Here is a 24,636-nt window from a genome sequence, read left to right on the forward strand (position 1 = left end):
AGTGTGTACAGTTTAGTGTATACAGTCACTAGCAAAGTCTGGTGACTGAAAACAGACACAAAACAGACACCTGGAATTTTGCTGTCATCAGTAAAGAAGGTACAACATCTAACTCCATGGACAAATAGGACTTTTGCTGAGGAATCTCTAGCGATGGACAAGCCAGTGGTATGGACAACAAGCTTGGAACCTTGTGGACAGAAGCAGATTAGAGAAAAGGGTTAGAGAAAGCACAAAAGAAAATAAGGTGTTGTGCATTCAGCTAAATTACCTGCTGCTTCCAGAGCATTTTGGTTAATACTTCTCTTAATGAAGACCTAGGATCATTTCAGGAAAAAAAAAAAAAAAAAGAGTCTCTAGGATGTGACAAACAGTGCAGAACTCAAAAATATTTTCCCAATGATAAATAATTTACCAGGTAAAAAATGAGAAAACAATTTCTCTTTCATTTCTGATAGCCCAATAAAAATGTAAACCTTTCCTATAAAAAAATGCAAAACTTTTAGCAAGGTAGGGGTTGGTCTGTTCTCCCACGTGCCTGGTGACAGGACAAGGGGGAATGGGCGAAAGTTGTGCCAGGGAAGGTTTAGGTTGGATATTAGGAAGAACTTCTTTACTGAAAGGGTTGTTAGGCACTGGAATGGGCTGCCCAGGGAAGTGATTCAGTCACCATCCCTGGAGGTCTTTAAGAGACGTTTAGCTGTTGAACTTAGTGATATGGTTTAGTGGAGGACTTGTTAGTGTTAGGTCAGAGGTTGGACTCGGTGATCTTGGAGGTCTCTTCCAACCTAGATGATTCTGTGAGTCTGTGACTCTGTAATTGCTGAAGTTGAATCTAGCTTTCCTATTCAACAGTATGAACTCCTGAAAAACACTGCTTCCAGCTTTCATTGACTGCATTCTCTCTATCCCTGTCATCATGTTCTCACCAGTTTTAATAAAATTATGGAATAACCAAACATCCTTCCCCCAGAAATACAAAAGTGCTGATCATAGAGATGCTTTCTGTGACTCTAGGCATAGATGATAAGAAAGCAGTGCATTTTTGCTTTGTGGAAAACTGTGCTTTATACAATAAAGGTGTCATCAGTCATTTTATCCTTGACTACAGTGCCTATCAGCAATGATGAGATTAATGAAATACAGAAATGTATACCTAGGACACTTTTTTTTACTCAGCAGAGCTGATGCTTTGGTTCAGCTAGGTCTTAAGTGTGTGCCTAACATGATGTATGAAACCTATCTAATTCAAGTTCATAGAGCCACTCACCTGTTTAAGGACTTGCACAAAATTGGGACTTGAATAAGAAAGCCTGGCTTTTTAGGTAAAAAGAAGAAAGAATCAACAATAACTTAGGGAGTTATCTTGCCATTCCTACAAACTAATCTCATCAAAATGATTTGCCCTTTTACCATCCTTCCTTTTGCATTAATTTGCTTACAGATCTGTTATTTTTGCAAAGTCTGCTGGACTACTGAGTAAGAGTACTTATAGTGGAAATATGCTGTGATTAAAAGGCAAGGATTTGGACACAAGAACTTTCACTTCTTGTTCGCTAGCAAGAGTGAGACACTTTATCTTTTTTTGGTAAGAAATTAATGTCATAAACACAGACAATATCTTCAAACAGTAAAGTATCATCCCTAATATGCAGCACGAAGCATTCAGTACAGTTCAAAGTGCAACAGTGCCTCTTTGATTCACAATACTTATCTCCACAAACTATATCTATCTCTGTCACATTTGTGCTACGTAAATGGAGCCACTTCAGTGTGCAGCTATCAAATGTAATGTCTTTTAACTTGAACAGCGCTGCTTCACAAGTAATTGTTCTATATATTAGATGAAGTCCTGAAAGAGAATAGTTCAGTTTTTATACAAGCAGATGTGATGAATGAACACCAGAATCAGCTGAGTCAGTAATCAATGGTTGACTACAAAATACATATGTCTGGGAATCCAATAAATTGATTTATTTTCAGAAATCACGTTATGTTGAATGTAGTGTTTATCAGCATTAATCTTCAATACTGGCTGCCAAAGATGGGCTACCACTGGGGCTGTAAGGTATTCATTTGTGTGAACTCCCTGATTGATGTTTTTTCATATGAATTTCTATTCTCAAAGCAATATCTGCATGGAAAAAATGCTTCACTATGACTAAGAGAATTATTGATGTTTTCATTGTTGGACAGGGACATCTTGTCTTTACAAGCAGTAGCAGATTCAGTAGCTTCAAGTTTCAGATAACTATACTTTGTGGCAGTATATTGGATTCAAATCCAGACTGAGATTCCAGGTGAAGCACAAAACTTGCAACACAAAGAAGGAGGTTCAGATAGCATTAATACAACTCTATGCACTCACAGTTCTGCTTAGGGTCAAAGCTTTGACTCTTTCTGGTGTGAAATCCAAGCTGAGGTATTTAGAAATATTACTGTCTATTTAGGTATTTAGAAATTTTACTGTCCACAGCCAGGGAAACATCCACACAGAGAAACAGGCACCTCTTACCTGCTCAGTCTGCTCTCCTCTACTGCGCCAGCCATGCTCCCACTGCAAAACTGGAAAGTGTGGAGAGGATGTCCCTGGAGTGTTTTAATTCTTCTATTAAAGACATTATCCATAGGACAGACAAGAGGTTTTCTTTCAAGAAGTCTCATTCTTCTAAAGAATAAATAAATAAATGAGGGAATTGCTTTTTTTTTTTTTAATTTTCTTTTTTTTGCTTATCTACTTTCATATCCTAACCACACATCTATTTTATTTTCCTAGACAACTTCTGAATTTCCTTTACAATATTTTTGTTTGCTTTCATATCAACTAGGATTAGTTCTGTATCAAAAATTTTACCATATATTTATCAATAGACATATATTACTGAAGGTAGTTTGTTGTTGTCTTTAAGGGTTATTTGTTTGAGTGGCTGTTGCTTTTTTTATTGGAGGTAAAAAGGAGAGAAACTGGGAAGTTTTTTCAGTGAAGAATGCTCAGTTTGGACTGAAGTTGAGATCTGACCAGCCTGGCCAAATATAAAGATCCACAGCAATTATAAAACAATATCAATCATGCATTCCTCCCCTTTAGCCAGAAACTGATAGTGTACAGATAGTACACCTCTGCCTTACATATTTTGGCTTTCCAAGGGTTAATTATTTTAGCTTGTTAGTCTAATTCTGAATCCCAACCCAAGGTTTAAACCCTGGAGTATGGATCTGAGAAATTGTCTTCTGCTAATCCAACTCCCCAGAGGCATTTTAGGTGATTACAGTCATTCTTGCTGTAATTTATATAATTATAGAAAATCTGATTTTTCTTGGTTGTCTCCCCACCCCCCCCCCACCCCCCCACCCCCCCCACTTGTCTCCTGTTGCCTGGCCTGAAATAGAAGGTAGATATTTCATTAACGCTGCTAGATATATAACTGTATGTATTTTCCCCAAACTGTTTTATTGATTATGGGATGTTGTGGTAATAATTTGCAAAGTGATATGTTTAGAAAAATAGATCTGTGCTGAACTACCCGTGCAGGCGTATGTGAGAGTCCACATAAGGGAAAAGAACAGCATTACATACATCATAACCCCTGTAGAAGTGTGGAGTATTAAAGGATACCACCGTGTGGAGGGTTCAGTCAGTGTACACATTGCAATAAACAACGCTGTGAACAGGAAAGGAACATGTGGGTGGCTTAACAGAGGATAAACAGTACAGAAAGCAGTGCCTTTCTACCCTAGAGGAAACAAGCATTATGGAGAAATGTTGTATTTTGTATTGAGACAACTGATAAAATTAGAAAGAGCACAAGCTTTCTGGAGTAAGTAATGTGGCTATATGGAAGGAGAGCAGCACAGGGGAGCTGAACATTTCAATCATGGTGGAAAAAGACCTGGGTCTCAAATACATTTGGACTTTCCTTGATGTCATGAAGACATTTTTTGTCTATATCCAGAAAGACCTACTCTCCATGCCATGAGTTGTGTAACACTTCCTCAAAGGCCTGCATCTTCATTTCAGGACATATCTCTCTTGTAATGCAGTAGATGTAAGTGATGTGTTAGGATTTCTATGAGATGTACAACTCTACACACAAACTATGCTAAGCTTGTAAGAGGTTGTATAAAAATAACAAGCAAACAAAATAATGAGGTCTACAGTAAACAAAAACAAATTCAAAGTCCTTGGCAAAACTCAGAGACAACAACTATGCACAGCCCAGAGGATACTAGACTGAGGGTAGTTAATTGGCACTCCTTTTTAAAACCTTAGCAGAGATAATATAGCACAGCCATGAGGTGTGTTTTATCCTGATTTGTTATGGTCCATGCTGTAGAGGAAGGGACCATTATGGCCACAAGGGGACATGGAGAAGCCTACATGTAGCACTGTGTGGATAGATAGTGATTTAGCCATAGAATCATAGAATTACAGAATGGTTTGGTTTGGAAGGGATTGTAAAGACCGTCTAATTCCAACACACCTACCATGAGCAGGGACACTTTCCACTAGACCAGGCTGCTCAAAGCCCCATCCAACCTGGCCTTAAACACTTCCAGGGGTAAGGCAATGGTCAAAAACATATAAAATAAATAAATAAAATGAATAAATAAAATCCAAATATATATAATAATAATACAATGTATATAATATGGTTTAAGATGTTGGAAAGGGAAGGAAAGCATCTTATTTCAAATTGAAGACTTTATGCTAGCAATAATTATTAATTTTCATGGAGAATAATGTAGTACAGTCTTAGAACTGGGGCAGTGTTATTCTGCTCCCCTAGTGTACCATAGAGTGCCTGGATTGGAAAAGATCCTAGTTCAAATCTCTGCTCTTCTGGGAAAGGTTCTGAAATGGGAATATTCTGAGGAGGCTTTATCTCCTGCTGAAATGTTTCCACATCTTGTGAAAAACACTTAAATACTCATTAGACCACATCAAGGAGGGTGTGAGGAAGACCTGATAGCTGCTCACCAGGAAACTCTTTTGAGAGATGGACTTGATTGCAAAAATAAATTTATTTATTTATTTATTTAAAACAGCCATCCCCTGTCTGCAGTGCTGTTCTGCTCTGAGAACAGAGGCAGGGCTTTAGTCTCCAGCTCTGTGAACATGAGAACTGAGGGGAGAACAGAAGGGAAAGAGAAGGAAAAAGCTACTTCACACTGAAATTTCTTTTGCTTTCTGTACAAGTACAGATCTATCCCATATCCTGCTGAAGAAAAGAGACATTTTTGGTGGCAGCTAGACCTGATCTTCAGAACTGAATACTGCGAATTTTGCCCTGGGAAGGGACTCACGGTTGTAATTTTCCCCAGCACTGTGTTTCATGTGAGTGTAACACTTACCACAATGGCTCTGTGTTAGCATAACACATAAATGAGTCCTGTAATGTTTTAGTTACTTAAAAGAATCAGACTTCAATAAAAAAATCATAGTGCTTACTTTAATGTTAGACTTCATGGTGATTGATTCACAGCATTTTTGTATTTACCAGTAATTAATTAATATCATGGTGCACAAAGTAACTAACATAGCTTTAAGCCACTAGATTCCTTTGGGCTTCCTTCCACTCTGTCATTCCAACAAAGAGCAGGTGAATGAGATATTTAATACATTTTTGCATCTGGAAACATTATTCCTTAGCAATTTACTTGTATCAAAGAGCAGACAATACACTATGTTCACAATGATACTTATTTGTAGCGGTTCACCACCTCTTCATTTACATAAATGCTTATGACTTATATTTCTTGCCTTCTCCAGTCTCTCCCTCCCCTACAGCTTTGTTTTTATTACAAATGTTTGTATCCATTATTAGTGGTAAAATATTATCAGTCAGATATTTAGTTGATGTCAACTGGATGTGGCCCTGTAAGCTCTACTTGTCCCATCAAAACTAGGCAGTGTGACTGAAAAAAAAAATAAATTTCACTGTTAAATCATCAAGTAGGTTGGGTTATTGCTTTTCTTACTCATCCCTCTCCACCTCATCCCTACATACTAAAGAAAAAAAAATCAAGACAAGCAAGGTTTTCAAATCATATATTCCTTCAGCAATAATAAGCTGGTTGATGCTTAAAGCCTCTCACCAACCTTAATCCCCTAAATCCCTTGCATGCCATAGCAAATTGAAATTCAGCTGGGGCTGTCCAGCTTTGTAAAGACAAACCATCCTTCATCAAAGAGGTGTCTGTATTGATAAATTGCTCCCTTCATACGCATGACACTATCTCTAAAAGTGATTTGTGTACATTAGGACAGCAGAAAAAGATGAAACGAAAAACCCTTAAGAGTAAACTAAGATGAAGAATAAAAAAGATCACTTGGAGCAGTCAAGTAGCTTTTTACAGAATCAAATTTGGGGAAGAATCATTCACTCCAGTCTCTTTAAAACACAAGTCCTGCATATAGGCACAGCAGATACGACTTACCACAGATGTAAAACCCACTGTGGAATTGCTCAGATGTGCTTACAAAGCTATTGTGGCAATGGAGTTCACAAGGGCAAAATATTGAGCAAATGGAATGAATTCTTCTGTTGTCTGATTGAAAGCAAACATATTACAACATTAACAAGTATTTTGATTCCTGCTGTTCTGGTGCAGCTGGGATGAGATCTTAAGATGTTGTTGTGGTTTATCGAATGCACAAGCTCATTTTTCTCCTACGGAAACACAACTGTGGCTGCTGCTGCCTCCCAGTTTGAACTTGCCTGTCCTGAGCAGCCATTCTTCACTGCTCTTTGCAGTGCTCCTAATACAACACACTTTGAGGAAGGTTGGTTCCTGGCAGAGGTTTTCACAGGACCTGCTGTTTGTGATGTAGAATGTTGTGCTGTTTCTGGTACCTCAAGGATTGTTGTGATTAAGAAGCCTGAAGGAACAAAACTAAGGGAAAGTGAATACATGATAACATAGAGGATTAGTAGGGATTGGACAGTAGGATGGGAGAGAGAGAAATATCAACAGCATTAAGGAGTCAGCTGAGTAAACTGAAGTAACTGAAGTAAAACTCAGTAAAAAAAAAAAAAGAATATCAGATTAAAATTGTGCAGATGATAAAACAATTTGCTGAATCAGAGCTTGAAACTCAAAACTTCATTGCGCACCTCTGCAATTCTGCTGAGAATTACTAAATGCAAGAGTCACCATGCAAATTTTCTACTTAAGAAAGTTTGTGTGTGTTGAATGTCTTTTTTTGTTTTCTCATGGGTTATTTACACTCTGAATATTGAGAAATCTTCCAGGATTCCTAAGAATTTAAAAATGTAGTGTTGCTTCAGTTTTATTTTGAATAATCCCCTTTTGTAACTTGATACAAAAAAGGAAAATTAAAATAATATTGCTGTGTAAAATTGCCTGTGGCATATTTTGTCCTGTTTAAATTACAAATGTAAAGTAGATTTGAAGCACATCTTTATCCAAACAGAGTTCAATGGAATTGAAAGGTGACAGTTTGATAACATCTTTCAGTATTATCATTCTGTGTTTCATTAAGTAGGTGAATATGTATTTTGCAGCAATTAGGAGAAAAATATCTTGTTGGAGAATCTACTGTATAAGTTCCCAGCCCCAAATCATGTGGCACAAAAAAGCATTGGCAGTATTCCTGTGTAGAAAGCCCTTTTGTCTCCTGCCACAAAAACCTCTGAGACCTCAGGCTCTGTAATGGAGAACAGTAACAGGTAATGGTGACAAGTTACAGCAGAACAAATTTTGCAACTGTGCTTTGAACCTATTTCCAGTCCTTCTCTCCCAAGTCCAAAAGAGAAAAGAGAGATGACTTCAAAAGCAAGAACCTGCTTAGAAATGTGTGGCAAGTGTCTATGTATATCCCTGAAAGTAATCAGAGCAGACATGAGAATTATGCTGACCCACGCTCAGACCCTTTGTCTCCTTAAGTTTGGTGACTCACATCACAAAGGAGCTTGACAAACAGAAGTGATTGGCACCCTCCTCATTCAAACATGATGTGCCTCAACCATATTTCCATGATTCAATTTCATATGCATGATCTGAGTTCTTCTACAATGTGTTGTTCAGAGAATTCAGATGGCTTTGTACACCTGATTAATTGCTTAACTAATCCAGCAGTCTTTTCTTTTTCACTTGCGAATCAGAATCTCAAGTAAATTCCTCTATGCATTCAGGTGTTTATTTTAAACATTATATGGTCACAGATGTGTAAGCTAGACTAACTTATTTTATCTGCTTTCTTAATTTGCTATTGCTATAAAAACAAGCAAAAGAAAAACAAAAGGAGAATGAGGTACAAGAAGCTCAGCTCTCTTTCATAAAAACATTGTGGTTGCAGTGTCCTAGAGAGGATAGAATTCAGAAAGGAAGAAATGGCAGCCCATAGGTATGCACACTTGCATGGATTTGACTAGAAATTCCTTGTGTCTTCACACCCTTGTCACCATTGCACTGTCAGCTATGTGTACCTATATATATGTATGTGTACATATTACCCTCTGTTATTAATTCAGTGCTGGAGTATGCATATCTCACTTATTTCATGTCCCTGAAAATTATCAAGGACCGTTCATATCTTTAAAATACTATAGAAGTACTTTTATGTGACATGAAGATCAGCACTCCTGCATTTTCTTGAGACCATTCTTGTGATATGGAATTTTTTCATACCTTCTTTCTGTCTTCTTTCATTTGTATTGTCTGCTGAATCCGGAAAATCAGTGTGTTCTCTGTCATTTCTACATGTCTCGTTAGATTTGTATCTTTGGTTTGGAATTTAATTCTGATATTCAGATGGCTTCAGTGCTCCCAGAGGATTTGTTACAGAACTTGAGAAAATTAATCAGTTAAAATGTTGATCCTATTTATGGATGTTGATTTAGTTTCTTTCATACATTTGTAGCAGTCATTCTACAGTAGCACAGAGCAATTGGTTGGGCCACACCCTCTACACAGACCTGACCTAGTCTGTGGTGGTCTGTAGCCTGAAGATCTTGCAGTTTAAAGAATCAAAAGAGATGGAGGGTGGGTGAGAAGCACTGCAAGTGTTCCCATCTGACAAACACAGGTAGAGGGGCAGAGGGCTGGATTCACATCATAACTGGCTGAAGCATAGGTGAGGTGGGTGCCTCACTGCTCTCTGCTCCTTACCCAACAGAAATCAAGCATGGCAAAGACCGAGCCAGCGTACCTGAGATCTGAATCTCTTTGGTAAGTGTTTATTTCTCCCCGTCAATTAAACAGAGAGGTAAGGGCAGCCATGCTCCCAACCAGACAGGTTTCCCCAAGGGGCTGGAGGCCAAATTTTTTAACAATGGACGATTGGTGAAAGAGACCAATAGCTCCCCAGGGAGTTTTTCAACAGAGCCCTAATTCTCATGGAAATAAAATACCTGGATGGCTTTAACAACTCAGTCTGCACTTCACCTTTCCACTGTTTCTCATTGCCATAAGGAAAACTCTTCCTTCCCCCCCTGAGCAGTGCCCCTGGCTCCCTGTCCTCCTAGCGGGCCCCTTGAGCTCCATGTGTCCCCCATTAACCCTGGCCAGCCGCAGCTGCCGCCACCCTGCCACCCAGCAGAGCTGGAGTCAATGGTCCCTGTGGGTGCCCTCCAGCTCAGGATGTTCTACCATTGCCACCAATGCCTCACCCACAGCCACATCCAGCCAGGTGCCCCAGCTTTCTCCACTGGCCAAGAGTTAGGTGTGAAACTCCCCTTTCCCAGGTAAAAGCCCCCGCTGAGGTCTGATGTTCCCACCTGCCCCTGCCTCCTCAGATGTCTCAGAGGAGTAAACCATTTGTTTAATCTCTTTGCTTTTCCCCGACTGCCAGTAATGAAATGCTGCTCTTTCTTGAATTATTTCCTGACTATTCGCTAAGATTCATCTCCGACATTTCATTAAATATGATCATTTAACTGTACAAGTACAAATGTATTTTTAATTTAGCTTACTGCAGATATTATAGATGTGGGGAAATGAATTCACATTGCTCTAGGACAAATATATCATTCACATAGGAATGCCACAAAAGAACAAATTATTAAAAATTACTGAAACTTCCACAAAGATTTATACATTTCCATTTTCAGTCTGAGTGCCTGGGAAACATATAGCTTGTCACTATATCATACATGATATTATGAAGCATGTTTGGAAGATTTCTCTGGGAGTCGTCATCAGCATTTCAGTCATGGATTTCATGCCAAGAAGCAAACTGTGGTTTCAGGAAGAAAGATGAATTTGGCTGGGGTTTGTATGGGAAAGCTCAGCTTACCAAGGAGGTTTTTATGCAAAGCACTCCATGACCACACACAAAAAAAGACATATTAATTTAATGAAGATAAGCCCAGTAAAACAGATATAAACTAAATATTGATTAATTTATCCAATATATCTTCTATGCATCTTTTTTGTAAACCATATGTCTATCCCAAGTTGGTTGCACAAATAGATGACTCAGACCCCAACATGTGTTTCAGATATTTTTCAATTTTGTGAAAAGCTATAAGTGATCAGTTTGGGGTTGGATTGCTTAGGGTTTTGTTGTTTTGTTTTGTTTTCTGTTTTAGGACTGAATACTGTCGTTTAGTTGAAACACAAGGTAAGACAGTTACTATCAATGTATTGTATGTTTTAATATTAAAGTTGTCATATCGCATCAGCAAAACTTCCAAACATCCAGTTTGGAAGGGACTGTAGAGGGTCTATTTTGTTAATATCAGTGTAAAGCATAAGAAAAAAAAAAAAAAGAGGTAGTCTCTGCTCCTGTAGATTATAATTTACCTTTTAGAAAGTAAACAACTTATGAACTTAATAGACAAGTTGATCAAGCTGCTAAATAATTATGTCTTGCGCCATCATTATGCTCTACTACTCAGGGGTACAGTCTAGGGAGTTCTGGATCATGACCTTTATGCACATATGGGAGAGGAACAGTGACAGCAACAGAGTGGAGGAAAAATCATATGTTGATAAGGGAAAAAAAACTTGTTGCTGACATAAGGAATGCAATATTTTCTCAATTCTGTTCCATAAGTTGCTTACTTTTTACCATACATACGTTAGAAATTCATTAGTATTTTGAATATCATTTCCCTACTTTCACAAAGAACATCTTTATGACACAACTGCTTTAGGTGTTTTTTCTGAACTCAAAATGTAGTACTGAGTTGCAAGGTAGTATCCCCTCTGTGAGTCAGAGCTTCCACAGATTCCCGTAACAAACTAAAGTCAGTCTCTGCATGGCGTTTCTGAAATTCATTTTGAAAAATTACTATAAGATTTCAAGACCAGGAACCCGAAGCCAGGCTCTATGACATACTCATCTTTAGGCACTTTAGTTACTGTCCTTGCTTTCAAAGACTATTGTGCGTACAGAAACAGGAGAACACATTCACTTTGTATAGTGTTGCCCATATAAATTATATACCAAACTGAGCTGTTTCAAGGAAAATGATGAGGAAGAGAGAAATTGAAAAATATTGCCAAGAGATAAAAAATGTTCTGTCACCAGCCTGTCAAATTCATATTGTAAAAAGAGTAAAGCAAGATGCTCTTTTTCTTCCAGTTAATTATGTAGCCAGCTCTCAGTGGAGTGAGTTTAGGATGTTGTATACATCGTCTATTTTATTTTGGCATATATGATAATCTATGAGGAGACCGGAGATGAAAGCAGATCTCAATTCATGTCAGTCGGGTTCAGCGTATTTGAAATTAATTTGGTCAGTTCTTGGTGGTTTCCCAGTGGACACTTCCACGTGTCCCACAGCAGGGCACTTTGTTAACTTCTATGTGGGAGAGGTCAAAGATTGCAGCAGCTGAGAGGCAGCATCATTTCAGTACTGAGGAAAACTGGCAGAGCTGAAGAACAGACCTCCTCTAAGGGTGCTGAGAAGCCATGTGAGGAGGTACACAGGGCTTGGATTTTGTGAGCTAGATGTCTGGATCAGTTTCCACTTATAAACCTGTGGTCTCATGTTGCTCAGGTCCCTGGGGAAACCTGTACCACCTTCTGCCAGCCCTTTACACATTGCTGTGAGCTTGCTGGTGGATGGGGTCAGAGATCAGGAGTGCAGCTCCTGTCTCTGCTCCTGATCTGCTGTGTGAGTCTGGGCAGATCCCTTCACCGCTCTCTGTCCATGATTCCCATTTTGGGCCAAGAGTTTTTTAAAAAAAGGAGGTTTCAAGTTGTGGAGGAAGTCAGAAAAACTGTGAATTGAAATGAAATGCTACTGTCAAGGTAAGGGATAATGACAGTCTCGAAGCTAAGATGATGCTAGATATATAGTTTCAGCCATTGCCATGACACATGGATTTTTTTCTATAAGTTACCTGTTCTGTTTAGCAGGCTGTGCTATCAGTTCCGGCATTGTGGTGATGTTTATTATATGGAATAGAATGAACTTTAGAATTTTAAATGCAATGAAACTCCCTCTTGAAACAGTTCTCCTCATCTCCTGATGAAGAAAACATTGTAATAAATTACAAGAAAGCTTTCCAAAGTATCTCAGCTGTGGTCACACTGGAATAAATGTGTATGAGAAGCAAGAGACTGGAAGGTCCTAGTATTTTCAAAGGAGAAGTTAAAAAAAAAAAATGGAAAAGGCAATATCAACAACAGCCATTTCTGAGTTCTTTCAGCAGTTTTTCTTTAATTTTTCTGCATTTTCTTTTTTTAATACCTTGTAGCCCAACTGAGTTCTGTTATGACTGCTCAAACGCATATAAAAGTCTCTCTTTTGGTGTTCACAAAACAAATTCCTACTGTGTTCAGTCACAACTTAACCAAAAAAAACCCACACAGGACAAACCGAGTAAGCAACTCAGGATTCAGCGCGACTTCATTTCAGCACATTTCTTCTCTGAGAAACAACCATACAAGTGTTGTTTTGCTGGAATGCCCTCTCGTTCTTTACCTGGCAATGGAAAATGGATGGCTTATTGGACAGCATAAAGAGATGCTAACAGGGACCTATGGTTGAGGAGTGGATTGCATTGGCTATCCATGAGTGTGGCTATCAGCTGAAATAAGAAGTGCAGTTGTACCACTGATTGTGCTGCTCTTGTCTGTGAAGTCAAATACTGACAGTAATGTCAGGGATTACAGGGAAGAGCTATCAATGAGAAGATGCTAATGTTACCAGTGATCCACCTATTCTGGGAGATGCTTGGCAGGCTCACAAGCTCACTTCTCTGACTACCTGAGACAATAAACAACATAGCCAAGTAGTAAGTGTACACAACAATACCAAAAAAAAAAAAAAGCTTGTTTTTCACACTTGGACATTTCTGGCCTGCAATAGACCCATGTTTTGCAGTTTGTCAAATTAACCAAATAAGGGGAAACCTGAATAATGATGCTGTGATAAATTAAGTTTGTGATTAGAGACACTGTAATTCCTAGGTAGTGGGAATAACAGATGCTCGAGGAAAAGACACTTTAAGGGAACTAAGTACCAATTCTCATTGAATTTCAACTGCCATGTTAGTTACCTAATTGTGCTGCAATAAGAAAGCTGCTTATTAAAGGGCCTACAACTATTTTTTTGTTGTTGTTTTGTTTTGTTTTGTTTTGTTTTAACCTCAGTAACTTTTGACCAAGTTTACTTGGCCAAATATTTTTCCTTTTTTCCTTGAGCATGGTCTTTTCTGAAGAGTGAGGGAAATGTCCTCATGCCTAAAGTCTATTTTGGCCTCTGTGACTTGCTACTGCTATGCTTTGTTTACTTTCTAGTACCATTTTATTTCCAATACCAGCAGCTATTCCACTGTCTTCAAATCCGTTTCAGGATACAGGGAATAGAAGAAAGGAGAGGCTGCTTTCAAAGTTTGTGTGTGTGTGTTGTTTGTTTTTTTTTCCTTAGAATGGAGCTAGTGGAAAAATTGTCCTGATATTTGACCAAGCAAATTACGCCAGCTACTAGGTGCTTTAATTTGTATGCCTGAGGCTTAAACAATGCCACATCCACTTAGGGACCTGAGCATTACTGCTCTTCTCCTGTTACAGTTAGTGATATCGAATCATGTTACTGTGGATGTGTGTCTGTAAGTCCTACTGGCTGCATGCGTGTATATTCTGTGTATATTTCTAGCATGGGGATGGGGGGTGAAAAATAAATCCAAATGTGATGGAGAGGAAATGAAATTTTTAATTTGAATAAAATCATCCATTGGTACATGCTTGTGGACCAAATGAATGAGGTGTCACAAGTAATCAAAAGTTTAGGGTCTAGAATTCCCACTAATCCAAAATGATCTTGAATGCAGTATGTCAAAAGCTTTAGAATTGATAGGAGAACAGTCCTAGATCAGCATGACATGGCAAACAACCAGCTGAAGTGCTGAACTAAATAAGCCACACTAAGACGCAGGAGACCTTATCTATTTAAATTAAAATAAATACCTATCTATAGCTCTTCCCATCAGGATATGCCCCCCAAAATGTTGTGGTTTATTTTATGGAAGTTCATCGTGCAAGCATGAATATATGAGATAGAGGTCATCTGATTACGTTTGTTTCAAGACTGTCATCTTGTGTTCTGAAGATCCTGATCACAAACTGCAGCATCAAACTGATGCATAAGTTACTTCCAGTGCTCAGTCATCTTCTATCTGAAGTTATCACCATGTACTCTCTAAACTACTGAGGGCAGTGCTAGCTGTACACCCCACCCACAGTTAATGAACGACCTGCACCAATGATGCCACTGTTCTTCCCGAGTGACTACAGATTTGCAATGCATTGAGAACGAGTTCTGCTAATAACAGGACTGGGGAATGGGCAGCAAGCACCAAATTATTCAAGACCAAGTGTTTGCACTCTCCTTGCCTGAAGTAAAGATAGTCCCCTCTAGGATGTCTGTGCTTCTCTACTTGGTAGAAAATACTAAAAGAAACCTATTATGGGTCTATTCCCAACAACTGTCATGGTATTCTACATGATCAAAGGAGGACAATAAGAATCACAGGAATTTCCAGAAATACTTGCTGTACAGAAATGTGGGTATCTTCCAATACACAAAACACAGCACTGAAAAATGAAGATATGAGTTCTGTTAGTACCTCTGCTACAGATCTCCCATATCACCATTTTTGACTCAGTTACTTCTGTGAACACAAATTTGTCCTTGTGTGAAACAGGAATATTGCTTTTAGGAGACATGGGTGTTTTCTGCCACCCATCTTGGAGAGGACACCTAATCAGGAAGCTGTAATCAGGAAGCTCCAGTCACTGAAGTTTTCAATTCTCTTGAATGTTTCAAAATAGGCAGGTGAAGCTCCTGTGGATATCTGATTTAAATTTATCTCAGGCAAAGTTTTCTTTTAAAGACAGTGCTGGTTTTCCATTCAGAGGCCATGTGTATGACCACATTCTGTACTGGCCCTTAATAACAGCTGCAGTTACACTGGGGATAGCAATATTGGACACAGTTTAGCTTACTCTTCACTGATATCTGAAATACTACCAACCTCAGAAAATTGGACTCTATTGCCTATTTCAGTTGCAGAAGGTGCTGTATATGTGACTTATACAATTTAGTTATAAATTATCTGTTAATCCACATGGCATCATTTCAAAGCAGAAGCCTAATGATGATGGTAAAAATAACAGCAACAACATGGTCAAAAGAGGGAGGACTTGCTAGGGAGAAATCCATGTGCATTGCTAGTACTAAACAATACCAGCCAAAAACCTGTCAGCATTTTAATTAAAGATTCTTTAAGTGGAACTGGAGAATTCTGTGTTCCCAGCCACAAAGGCTACCATGCAGTTAAAGCCAAAAGTATCTATAAAGACACTGTATTGCCAAGTTGTGACATTTCTCAGCAAGGAACTTGTCCCTTAACTGCCAGCACTGCATACACGATAGTCAACAACAAGGCTCTGTGGAAGTCAGGCAAGAAGGAGAGGACAGACTACCAGAACGTGAACATATTGCTTGGCCCCAAGTCATCAACCTTCAGGGACAGAAAAGACACTGCAGATGTGACTTAAAATCATAAAGAAAGGGGAGTTTGAACTCTGGTAAGAATAGTATCAATAATTTTGAGAATAAATTGGTGACAAGAAATGCCTGATGTGAAGCTGAACTGTAGGTTTTGCATTAGCAAGGAGGGCAGGATCACCCCTGATGTAAATATATTAAAAAGCAATATATTTTGTCTGCAAAAATGGCTGTTACACTTGGCTGCAGAATTAACTGGGCTGAAAAACAAGGAATCACCAGCTTCATTGGAAGTTTGAAACCATCATCAAAGACTTAAATATTCAGAGGTCTTGTGTTCTCCTCCTTTACTTTAGAAGGAAATAAAATTCCAAGCAAAAACACCATACTTTTTTGAAAAGTCCCTGGTAAAACAACAACAAAAAAAGATATTTTAAAACCTATTTAAGTTCCTATAGCAAGTGTCCTTCAGGTCCTGCATATCAAGAGAACAGGTAAATTGCAATGACAGAGTCTTTTTTAAGAGGCACTTTTTGTGTATTTACTTTGGCACAATTTTCTCCTTGTCATTTTTTGAAAAGCTTAGTACTCATCATTAGAAAGTTATTCAGTTTTTTATTTATGCAGTGAGAAAAGCAAATACTTTCTGCATAAGACCTGTGCAGGTTTAATTTGTTCGTTTGTTTTTTAATATGCCTTTCTTGAAATAAAAAAGCAAGAAGTGAAGTATTACTAAACTAATCACCCAGTCTCATCCACTGCTGCATTAGCTTTATGGTGTTCACCCAGATGCATGTTTCTAACAGAAATCTTTTTAAAATTGGAAAAATTTAAAGCTGGAATTATACACTAATCCCACTCATTGTTGGCTATGTTTTGCTGAAAAAATTCAGATCTAAATTTGTTAAATCACAGAGTAGCAGATAAGTAAGCAGTGATAGTTGGCATGGAAGAACCAGATGATTCTTCTGTCCTGGTGGTTCTGTACTCTGCTTCCATGACTTCAGGCAACCTACATGAGCCCTTTTCCCTTTTTAAAATCATCTTCAAGCTGTTAATTCAATTTGATATTTAGCTTCATTACTACTTCTTTGGTAAAACAAAACTGTGACAAGTTGAGGAATCTCTCTGCAGCCTATGGATTCTAATTTTACTGTGAAATTACAGTATCATGAAATGTATCAGAGTAAGTAGGATCTCTACTGTGCTATCTGTGCTGTATCAACACATGTATTCAACACGTATTCATCACGATGTATTCAACATCAGTGATCTACTGAAATGCAAACTCTGTGTAGCAACTACTGGTTGAAGTCAGGAAAGTAATCCATCTATTTTGTTCTGAGGGAGAAGTAACTATAGAAAATAAAATTATATATAAATACAAATTTAAAATCCCATGTAGGAAGCAAAAGTACTGCCTGTGAAAACTTGAAAGTCTCACATAGCAAGACTGGAAGTACATGCCAAGCAAGGCAATAAGAGGAATTTATTCTTGTCATAGAGAAAGACTTTAAATCAGGAAGCAGCTAATTCCAGAGCAAGTTCATTTAGAGCAGAGAGATAAAAGCAGAGACTCAATGGTCCCAACAGAAAGTTATGTTGAAAAAGTGATTTGGGACTGGCCTGAATCAAAGCTCTTTTGGGAGTGACATAAAAATTGAGGCATGTGAAGTGTATAGAGTTTATTGCTGTATCCAAATCTAAATTCTTCATGCTATATAGGAACAGAATAATTGCTTTAATATCCTATGCAAACTGTCTGTGTGTATCTCCTTTATTATTGCAAGTTTTTGAAGGGTTAAATTATAAATGCAGACTGCCTACTGTGTATTCACTCCAGGGAAGAGTGTAATTAAGATACTGGGGAAGTAGCACCTGTCTGGAAGACCTCAAGAGGTCTTCTCAGAGTCAAGGTCTCAAATTTTGTGATAAGCAATAACAGAACTATGTGCTGGAAATATGATGTGAAGGCAAAAGGGAATCTCTGTAACACAGTAACACGGTACATAAAGCCTAAAACAGTACTCACACATCTAGCTATAACTAGGTTAGGTTTTACAAGTATGAGAAAAGTATAAATCATCAACCTAGAATGTTTAGAGAGAAAAGTTACAGAAGGAGAAGTAAATGCTTACTGTAGAAAATTTGATTTGCATATTACAAGTCACCGTGATATAGCTCCATATTCTGTTTTGTTATTCTCTTTAGCAATTGTTCTTTTCTTCCCATAATAGTATTAAGAGACAGCAAATTGGACAGGTCTCTTCCATCAGGTCCCAAACCCTTCTAGTGTATGTGACTGTAACTGTGAAAGAACAAAATTTCTCTCCAGTGAGTGAACTGTAAAAGAATAAACTAAACTGTGAGAAACAGGAGAGGGGAAGCCTACAACGAGGCAGAATTTTTAGGTAACATAATCTATTGTCCAGAAAAGTCTGCTTCTCTGAAACAACTTATCTCAGAATATGCAAAATTGAGAAAGGCAGAGTATTTCAGTTGAATATTTTCAAATAAGATTACATCAAAGTTAACTGTATCCTTACTCAATTTAAAACCACCATAGGGACAAAAATGAACACAAAAGCAAGTACCTTGTTCTATCAGCACAGGTAGAGCAAAGAGGGAAATTCTTTTCCCTCCAACAAAAAGTTAAGAATTTTTTTTCTGATGAAACCAAAATTATTTCCTTGGTTTGACTACCAGACCAAAGCTTATAATTATCACAGTTTGTTGTAGGTTTCCTACAAGGATAACCTGTATTTGGTATACATGTGATTTTAGAAGCTGAATTTAACAGTGAGTGGAAAAATAGGAGCAGACTTCATAGACCCAGATCAGCTACAGCCAAGTCTCTACAGAGAATTTGGAGAATTAGAAGCTACCAACAGCAGATACAAAGGAACACACTTTCCATAACCATGGGAACAGACTGTTAATATGTGATTAATATTACATTTAGCTTAGACCAGGGTGAGGATTCTTGAGGTTGGTTTCGGGCCAAGGGAAACATTTCTTCCCAATTACTTCCCACACTAAAGATGAAGACGATGTTCTGCACTCCTCATATCAGACCTTCCGCGCTGGAGCACAGTGTGGTACAGATGTTATCCAGATATGCACATGTACAGGACTGCTTTTGTGTTCAATAGGCCATACATGATACAGTGTTTGTGCAAGTTTTATTTTGTGTGGACTTGGTACTGAACTGAGATGGATCAGATGCTAGCTTACAAGCAAACCTTTGAATGAAACAGACAGTATGTAACTTGACAGAAACTCAGAACTACCAACTTAATCCATCAAAACACTTTTTAGAACATTTGAAATGGTGGAGTGAGTTTATCCTGGTGCAGTACTTTGCATCCTATAGCCAAAACATGTTTGATGTGGAATTTGGGGCTCTATTGTTAGATTTACTGTGGCCACAAATTTATTCAGCTAATAGCTTTTCTCCTTTGCACTGCTGGGTCAGTATAGAGCTGGAGGGTGACCACTGGCCCAGCACATCTACACAAATAGAAGTGTCTGCTCAAAGGTAACTGCTGCTTTTTTATTAATATTATTTTATTTATTTATTTAAAGAGGTGCCTTTCTGAGTTCTGGGCTTATCTTGGGGATTTGCTGAAGCTCGTGCCACTGCGAGCTTATACCTAAAAGGGGGGGAGCACTTTGAAGTACAATAATAAAACAACTATTTTGTGCTGCTAGTCAGCTTGAGCACTGCATATAATAACTGCAATCCATTCTCATAAAAGCTTTAACCTTTCGATTCTTAGCAGAGTAACTAACTCAGGTAGGGCTCCAGGCTGCCACATCCAGCCACTCAGATCACTTGAAACCAACCTGGGTACGCCCATGCACTTGTCAGTAGTGCTAATGATCCCCAAGGTGCTCCAAAAGCACGAGCAGAGAAGTGTAAACTCTCTACAAGGTTTGGAAAAACTAATTTTTTGCTATTTATCATTTTGGTAAATTCTTCTGGCAGAGGGTTAAGTACAGTCATCATCTCAAGACTGATCATGGTATAGTCAGTAATTCTATATTTTTATCACAAATTCTTTGGTAAAAGAGACTACTTTTGTCTTGTACAACACTGGGCACTTGACAGTGATTAGTAACAATAATGATAATTCAGCTACATGGAGAGAAGTCAGTTGTTATCAAAGAAAAGTCAATAAAGAAGGAGAAAGAAAGCTGGTATCTGAATTTATTAAATCCATTCAGACCTAATAGATGCTAAAAGACAGAGCCTTGTACTGTACTCAGACAGCTACCAACTCAGATGGAGATGGACTGCCAGGTGCAATCAGCTGCAGTGGAGTCAGATGCAACAACCTGACTTCTTTTTCTTTGCCTTTTCCTCATCATTTGCAAAACTTTACAGAATCACCAAGACCTGCCATTCTTCCACTAGGTAAGGGCCAACAATTAATTTGAGTGTAGCACTATGTCATTAGTTCAGTCAAGTAGTGAAGTTATTGCACGAGGAAAGTTGTTTAGTTTAAGAGTTTAGTTTGTTTTCGCAGGGACTTTTGTTTATAAAAAAAAGTCTTTGATTGAACTTATTGGCCATCTCACAGTGGGAGAACTGCCGATGTGAGAGGCAAATTAAAGTTGAACTCCAAAACATTTTAGGAAAATATCAGGACATGCATGCAATTACTGTTTAATTACTGTTAAATATGAATAGGTGATGAATGGATAGGTGAATCTTGTGGAGTTTATATTTATTATTTATGTTTATTATTTATTATTTCATATTTTGAAAAATCTACCAAGCCGATGGCCTAGCTGTGCTCTATATGTGTACTTAGTACTTCAACCGACTTCACTATTCTTTACTGTTTTCTTGAGTTTCATAAATAGGGTCCTTTAACACAGTAAGGTCTTTTACCAACAAGAGAAGCATGGCCATCTGCACAATCTGCAAACCTGAGAGCAGACAACAAGAAAGAACATTTGCCAACTTCTTTAGCTCTGTTACAGCTCTGGTCCTGCAAGGGATTCACCCACATGGAGAATCACAACATTCGATGTGGTCTCTATGGATAAGAGCACTTATACTGAAACCACTTACAGGGAGAAAAGTTGCAGCAGAAATGGCAATGCCCATGTAGCAACCTGTTAGCCACACAGCAGAAAAAGGTTGATTGGTTAAACCCCATTGTGCAGCCATGCAATTAAACTCATTTCTTATATTCAAGAATACTTACGTTCAAGATTTTGAACCTTCAAATTTCTTTAGTTATTCTATATGTCATATTGCCTTCATGAGCATCCATTTTGTAGTAATAATTTGTTAAAACATTTTAGTACCAGCGGTTTCTTTTTTTCCTGCCTCAGACTCAAGAAATGTCACAACCGTTGTGTAAATGGTCAGCATGAGACTGAGTCAGATGACAGAGCTTTGGAGTGGTTCTGGCTACCCTCAGAATTACCCTCTGACTTTGCCTTCTAAGCTAAGCATGGAAGGACCCCGGTGAACTCCCTTAACTAACAGCAAGTATGGGGTTGTTACCAAATCAGTCTAATCCCACCCGGGGCTTCATCCTTCATTTTGAATTTGAACCCATAGGTTGCTGTTAAATAAGGCTGAGTACAGTTACATTTAATAAGATGCATCTACTGACAATTGCTGTAAGATTTACAAAGCTTTGCTATTGTGTCCTAGATTGCAAGAATAGACAGATTAAAGCTGAAGCCAGGAATTTGCCAATTAAAATAAGCAATTGTTAACCTTAAAGAAAAGGTAAAAGAATTGAATTGATCCCCTGCCTTACTTCCTTGTTGTCAATAATGAAGAGTAAATAAGAAGAAACAATTACTCTTTTCTGAGCTAGAGAAGAAAAAAATTATGCAGGGCAGTTGCACTGGATGGCTCTAGCTACCATTTTTACTAGCAAGAAAAAAGATATACCTTTAATATTTTTCCAGTATATGCCAGCCCTGGGGTATGTTGTAAAGGCTAAATAGCCTGACAAGCAGTTGAGAAGCTAAATCGGCTAAAATGGTACTTATTAAGTATAATCTTAATAATTCATTTTCTTATTTCATCTATTTGTAAGTTTGTTCTATTATTGCAAATGTGTATTATTTTCAATCCAACTGTAGGTTTTTATCCTTAAACCTTTTCTAAGGATTTAAGGATCTAACGAACTACAAAGCATTCTAGACTTTTATCCCTGAAGTTGGAGAGCTGAAATGCTCTTTGCTGTGCCCAGCATCCCAATACCTTTATCCATGGTATCCAAAAAGTATCAGAGTGCTGAATGCCTCGACCAAGTTAAGATAATTCAAGGGGCATGTGAAAGAATCATCTCCAGTGACATGTTTCCTGCTTCCTGGCTTTAGCAAAGCATTTGGGAACCTTTCTAAACTTTAGGGTCCTTAGACAATCATAGAACACAGTATATACTATAAACTGCGTAGTTTGTAGCCACTTCCTGGAAAAATAATTACAAAGCATTTTGTGTTTAATAGCGTATTGGTAACTGATAGCTTTGAACAACTGTTTTAAAAGCAATACTGAAATTACTGTCCTAATGTGACAACGTAGCTAGTGAAATTGTTTGTGATCAGAGGGCCTCCTGAAACATATATCTCAATGCCTTTTGGCTCTTTCTTTGTTACAACTGATGAAGAATCTTTTTTGTATGTGCACAGGAAAAAAGGAGAAAAGAGGGTGGCAGTTCAGAGGTGCAGCACAACTGCATGTTTGTGTCCGTGTAGGAAAAGCAAAAGAGCAGGGAGCAGGAGATTGGCTTGTTCTCGTTTTTCTGCATGATTCATCTAGCAATATCTCAAGCAAAGCTTAAGATGTAATGAAGAGCATGAGTGAGAACTAGTACCCCTGTACAGATGCCAGGCAACTCAAGTCAGGGGCTCAAGCAGAATTTCTAAATATCCTAATTCCAGCAGTACAAAAAGAAATCAAAAAACATTTTTTACCTGACCTCAAGTTTTTACTGTATGTTTTAAACTTTATGGAGCCTACTACAAAATATTCATACTGGATTGTATTGTTGTAAAGGAGATTTACAGAGACCTGGACTCATTAAGACTGGGGTTTCTCAGCAACAAAAGAGAAGGGGTGATGTTAGTGACTTCCAAGCAGTAGGTTTAGCTAGTTAACTTGTGGGTAGAAAGTCACAATGTATGTCAGCAGGAACACACACAGAAAGACAAAAGGGAAAGAATGCATGCACCAGATGATTGGAGAGGTCTATCAAGGAGAGAAATGAAAGAGAAATAATTGCTAGGAAGTTTTCTTAGTGCATTTCCAACTTAGGTGCATGCATGGAGCTACTGAAGAGAAAGATGACAACCAATACTAATGCTTTGCCAGAAAGGCAGGTCTAGGTCAGGGCTGCATTCATGCTGGTCAGATGTGATTGACTGTGACAAACAGTGCTGAGTAATTGCTCTAATCACTCTGGTAGGCATTGTACCTTGGCCCCGCAGAAGAATGATGCAATAACTGGCTTCAGAAGCCTGCCACCCCTTCAACCTGACATCTCTGACAGCAGCGCATTCATTTTAATGGGAGGGTTATTTGGAGTTGCTGCTGTTCAACAGGGGAGAGCCCAATGAGTATTCCTAAGTTGACCACGGATAAGGGCCTCATTAAAGTGCTCAGGAGTACTTATTTGCAGGTTGACTTGCTGTGATGATCAGTTGCTGGAAAACTATAACAAAGAGAAGCACAAAAACATGTCATAGAGCATCGTCTGCAGGTTTGCGCTTCTCTAGAGCAGCAAACAATTAGGGTGGTGTGTCATCACAACTTTCATGTCAACAAGGCAATACATTCACTTTAAATGTGACAAAGTCAAACCTACTTAAAGGAAACTGAAACTGGAACATACCTCCAAAGTGCATGCCGCTTCTGGATGCCAGGCTGCTTTAGAAGAGAGTTGGTGAATGACTCCATGGGGAATCTGCTGTTCCCTCCACTCTTCCCTGCTTTTTTTCCCCCTGATGTTCACATCCTTTTTGCTTACAGCAACAAAGTTATGTGAAGTCTGTTCTCCCCTTTAAAGCAGAACAAGCAACTGGAGATATTTCCATCTTTTCTATCACAGGATGCCTTCAGAATGACCATGTGTAGAAAGGAGCAGTTCGTTTGCCTAACTGTAAAGGAAGGCTACATTTCTGAAGCTCTCCAGCCACCCCACTCTCCCAGCTACTTGCTGCCTCTAGAAGTAAAATGTGCTTAGAGCTCTCCATAACTCAGCAAGGCTGATGTACACATTAAGTGCCTGAGATGAACTTGAGTGTCTGGTTTGCTAACTGCCACAAGACACATCTGTCTCACAATCAGTGTGCACTACATTTTTTACTGCTCACTCTCTCAGTATGAAAACCAAACACTGCTTGCTGGGATGCACTCCCAAGTATTTCATCTGTAAACACTAAGTGAATTGTCATTGAAATATAGAGCATAGCCTTCTATTATGAGAGCTAAAATGTTTAACACATGGGTGAGTCCCCTCTGGGGGACTAACACTTGGCAGAGCTGGCCTCCCTTAATAACATGATGTTCTCCAATGGAATGAATACAATAGATAATACTAAGTGGATGTAAGCAAAAGGAATGCTGGCAAATACTTTGTTTATTTTCACTTGCTTCTGTGTGAGTGGCTGTAAGGAGGTCAGGCTACTTGACCTTCAGAAAATAGGTGGAGCTGCAAATTCAGCAGCACTC

At 38.5% G+C, this 24,636-nt stretch overlaps 1 protein-coding gene across 1 annotated transcript in view; it reads right to left on the reverse strand.

Moving 5' to 3' along the window:
• LOC308189333 (uncharacterized protein) overlaps window positions 1-24,205 on the reverse strand; it is a 97,142-nt gene extending 72,937 nt beyond the window's left edge. Inside the window, exon 1 of the mRNA XM_080579268.1 lies at window positions 23,798-24,205. Coding sequence (XP_080435394.1) covers window positions 23,798-23,862 — 65 coding nt within the window. The 5' untranslated portion in view covers window positions 23,863-24,205. The remainder of the gene's footprint in view (window positions 1-23,797) is intronic.
• Between the last annotated feature and the right edge of the window lie 431 nt (window positions 24,206-24,636).

This window comes from Anser brachyrhynchus, assembly GCF_964034855.1.
Source record: "Anser brachyrhynchus genome assembly, chromosome: 2".
Lineage (NCBI taxonomy): Eukaryota > Metazoa > Chordata > Aves > Anseriformes > Anatidae > Anser > Anser brachyrhynchus.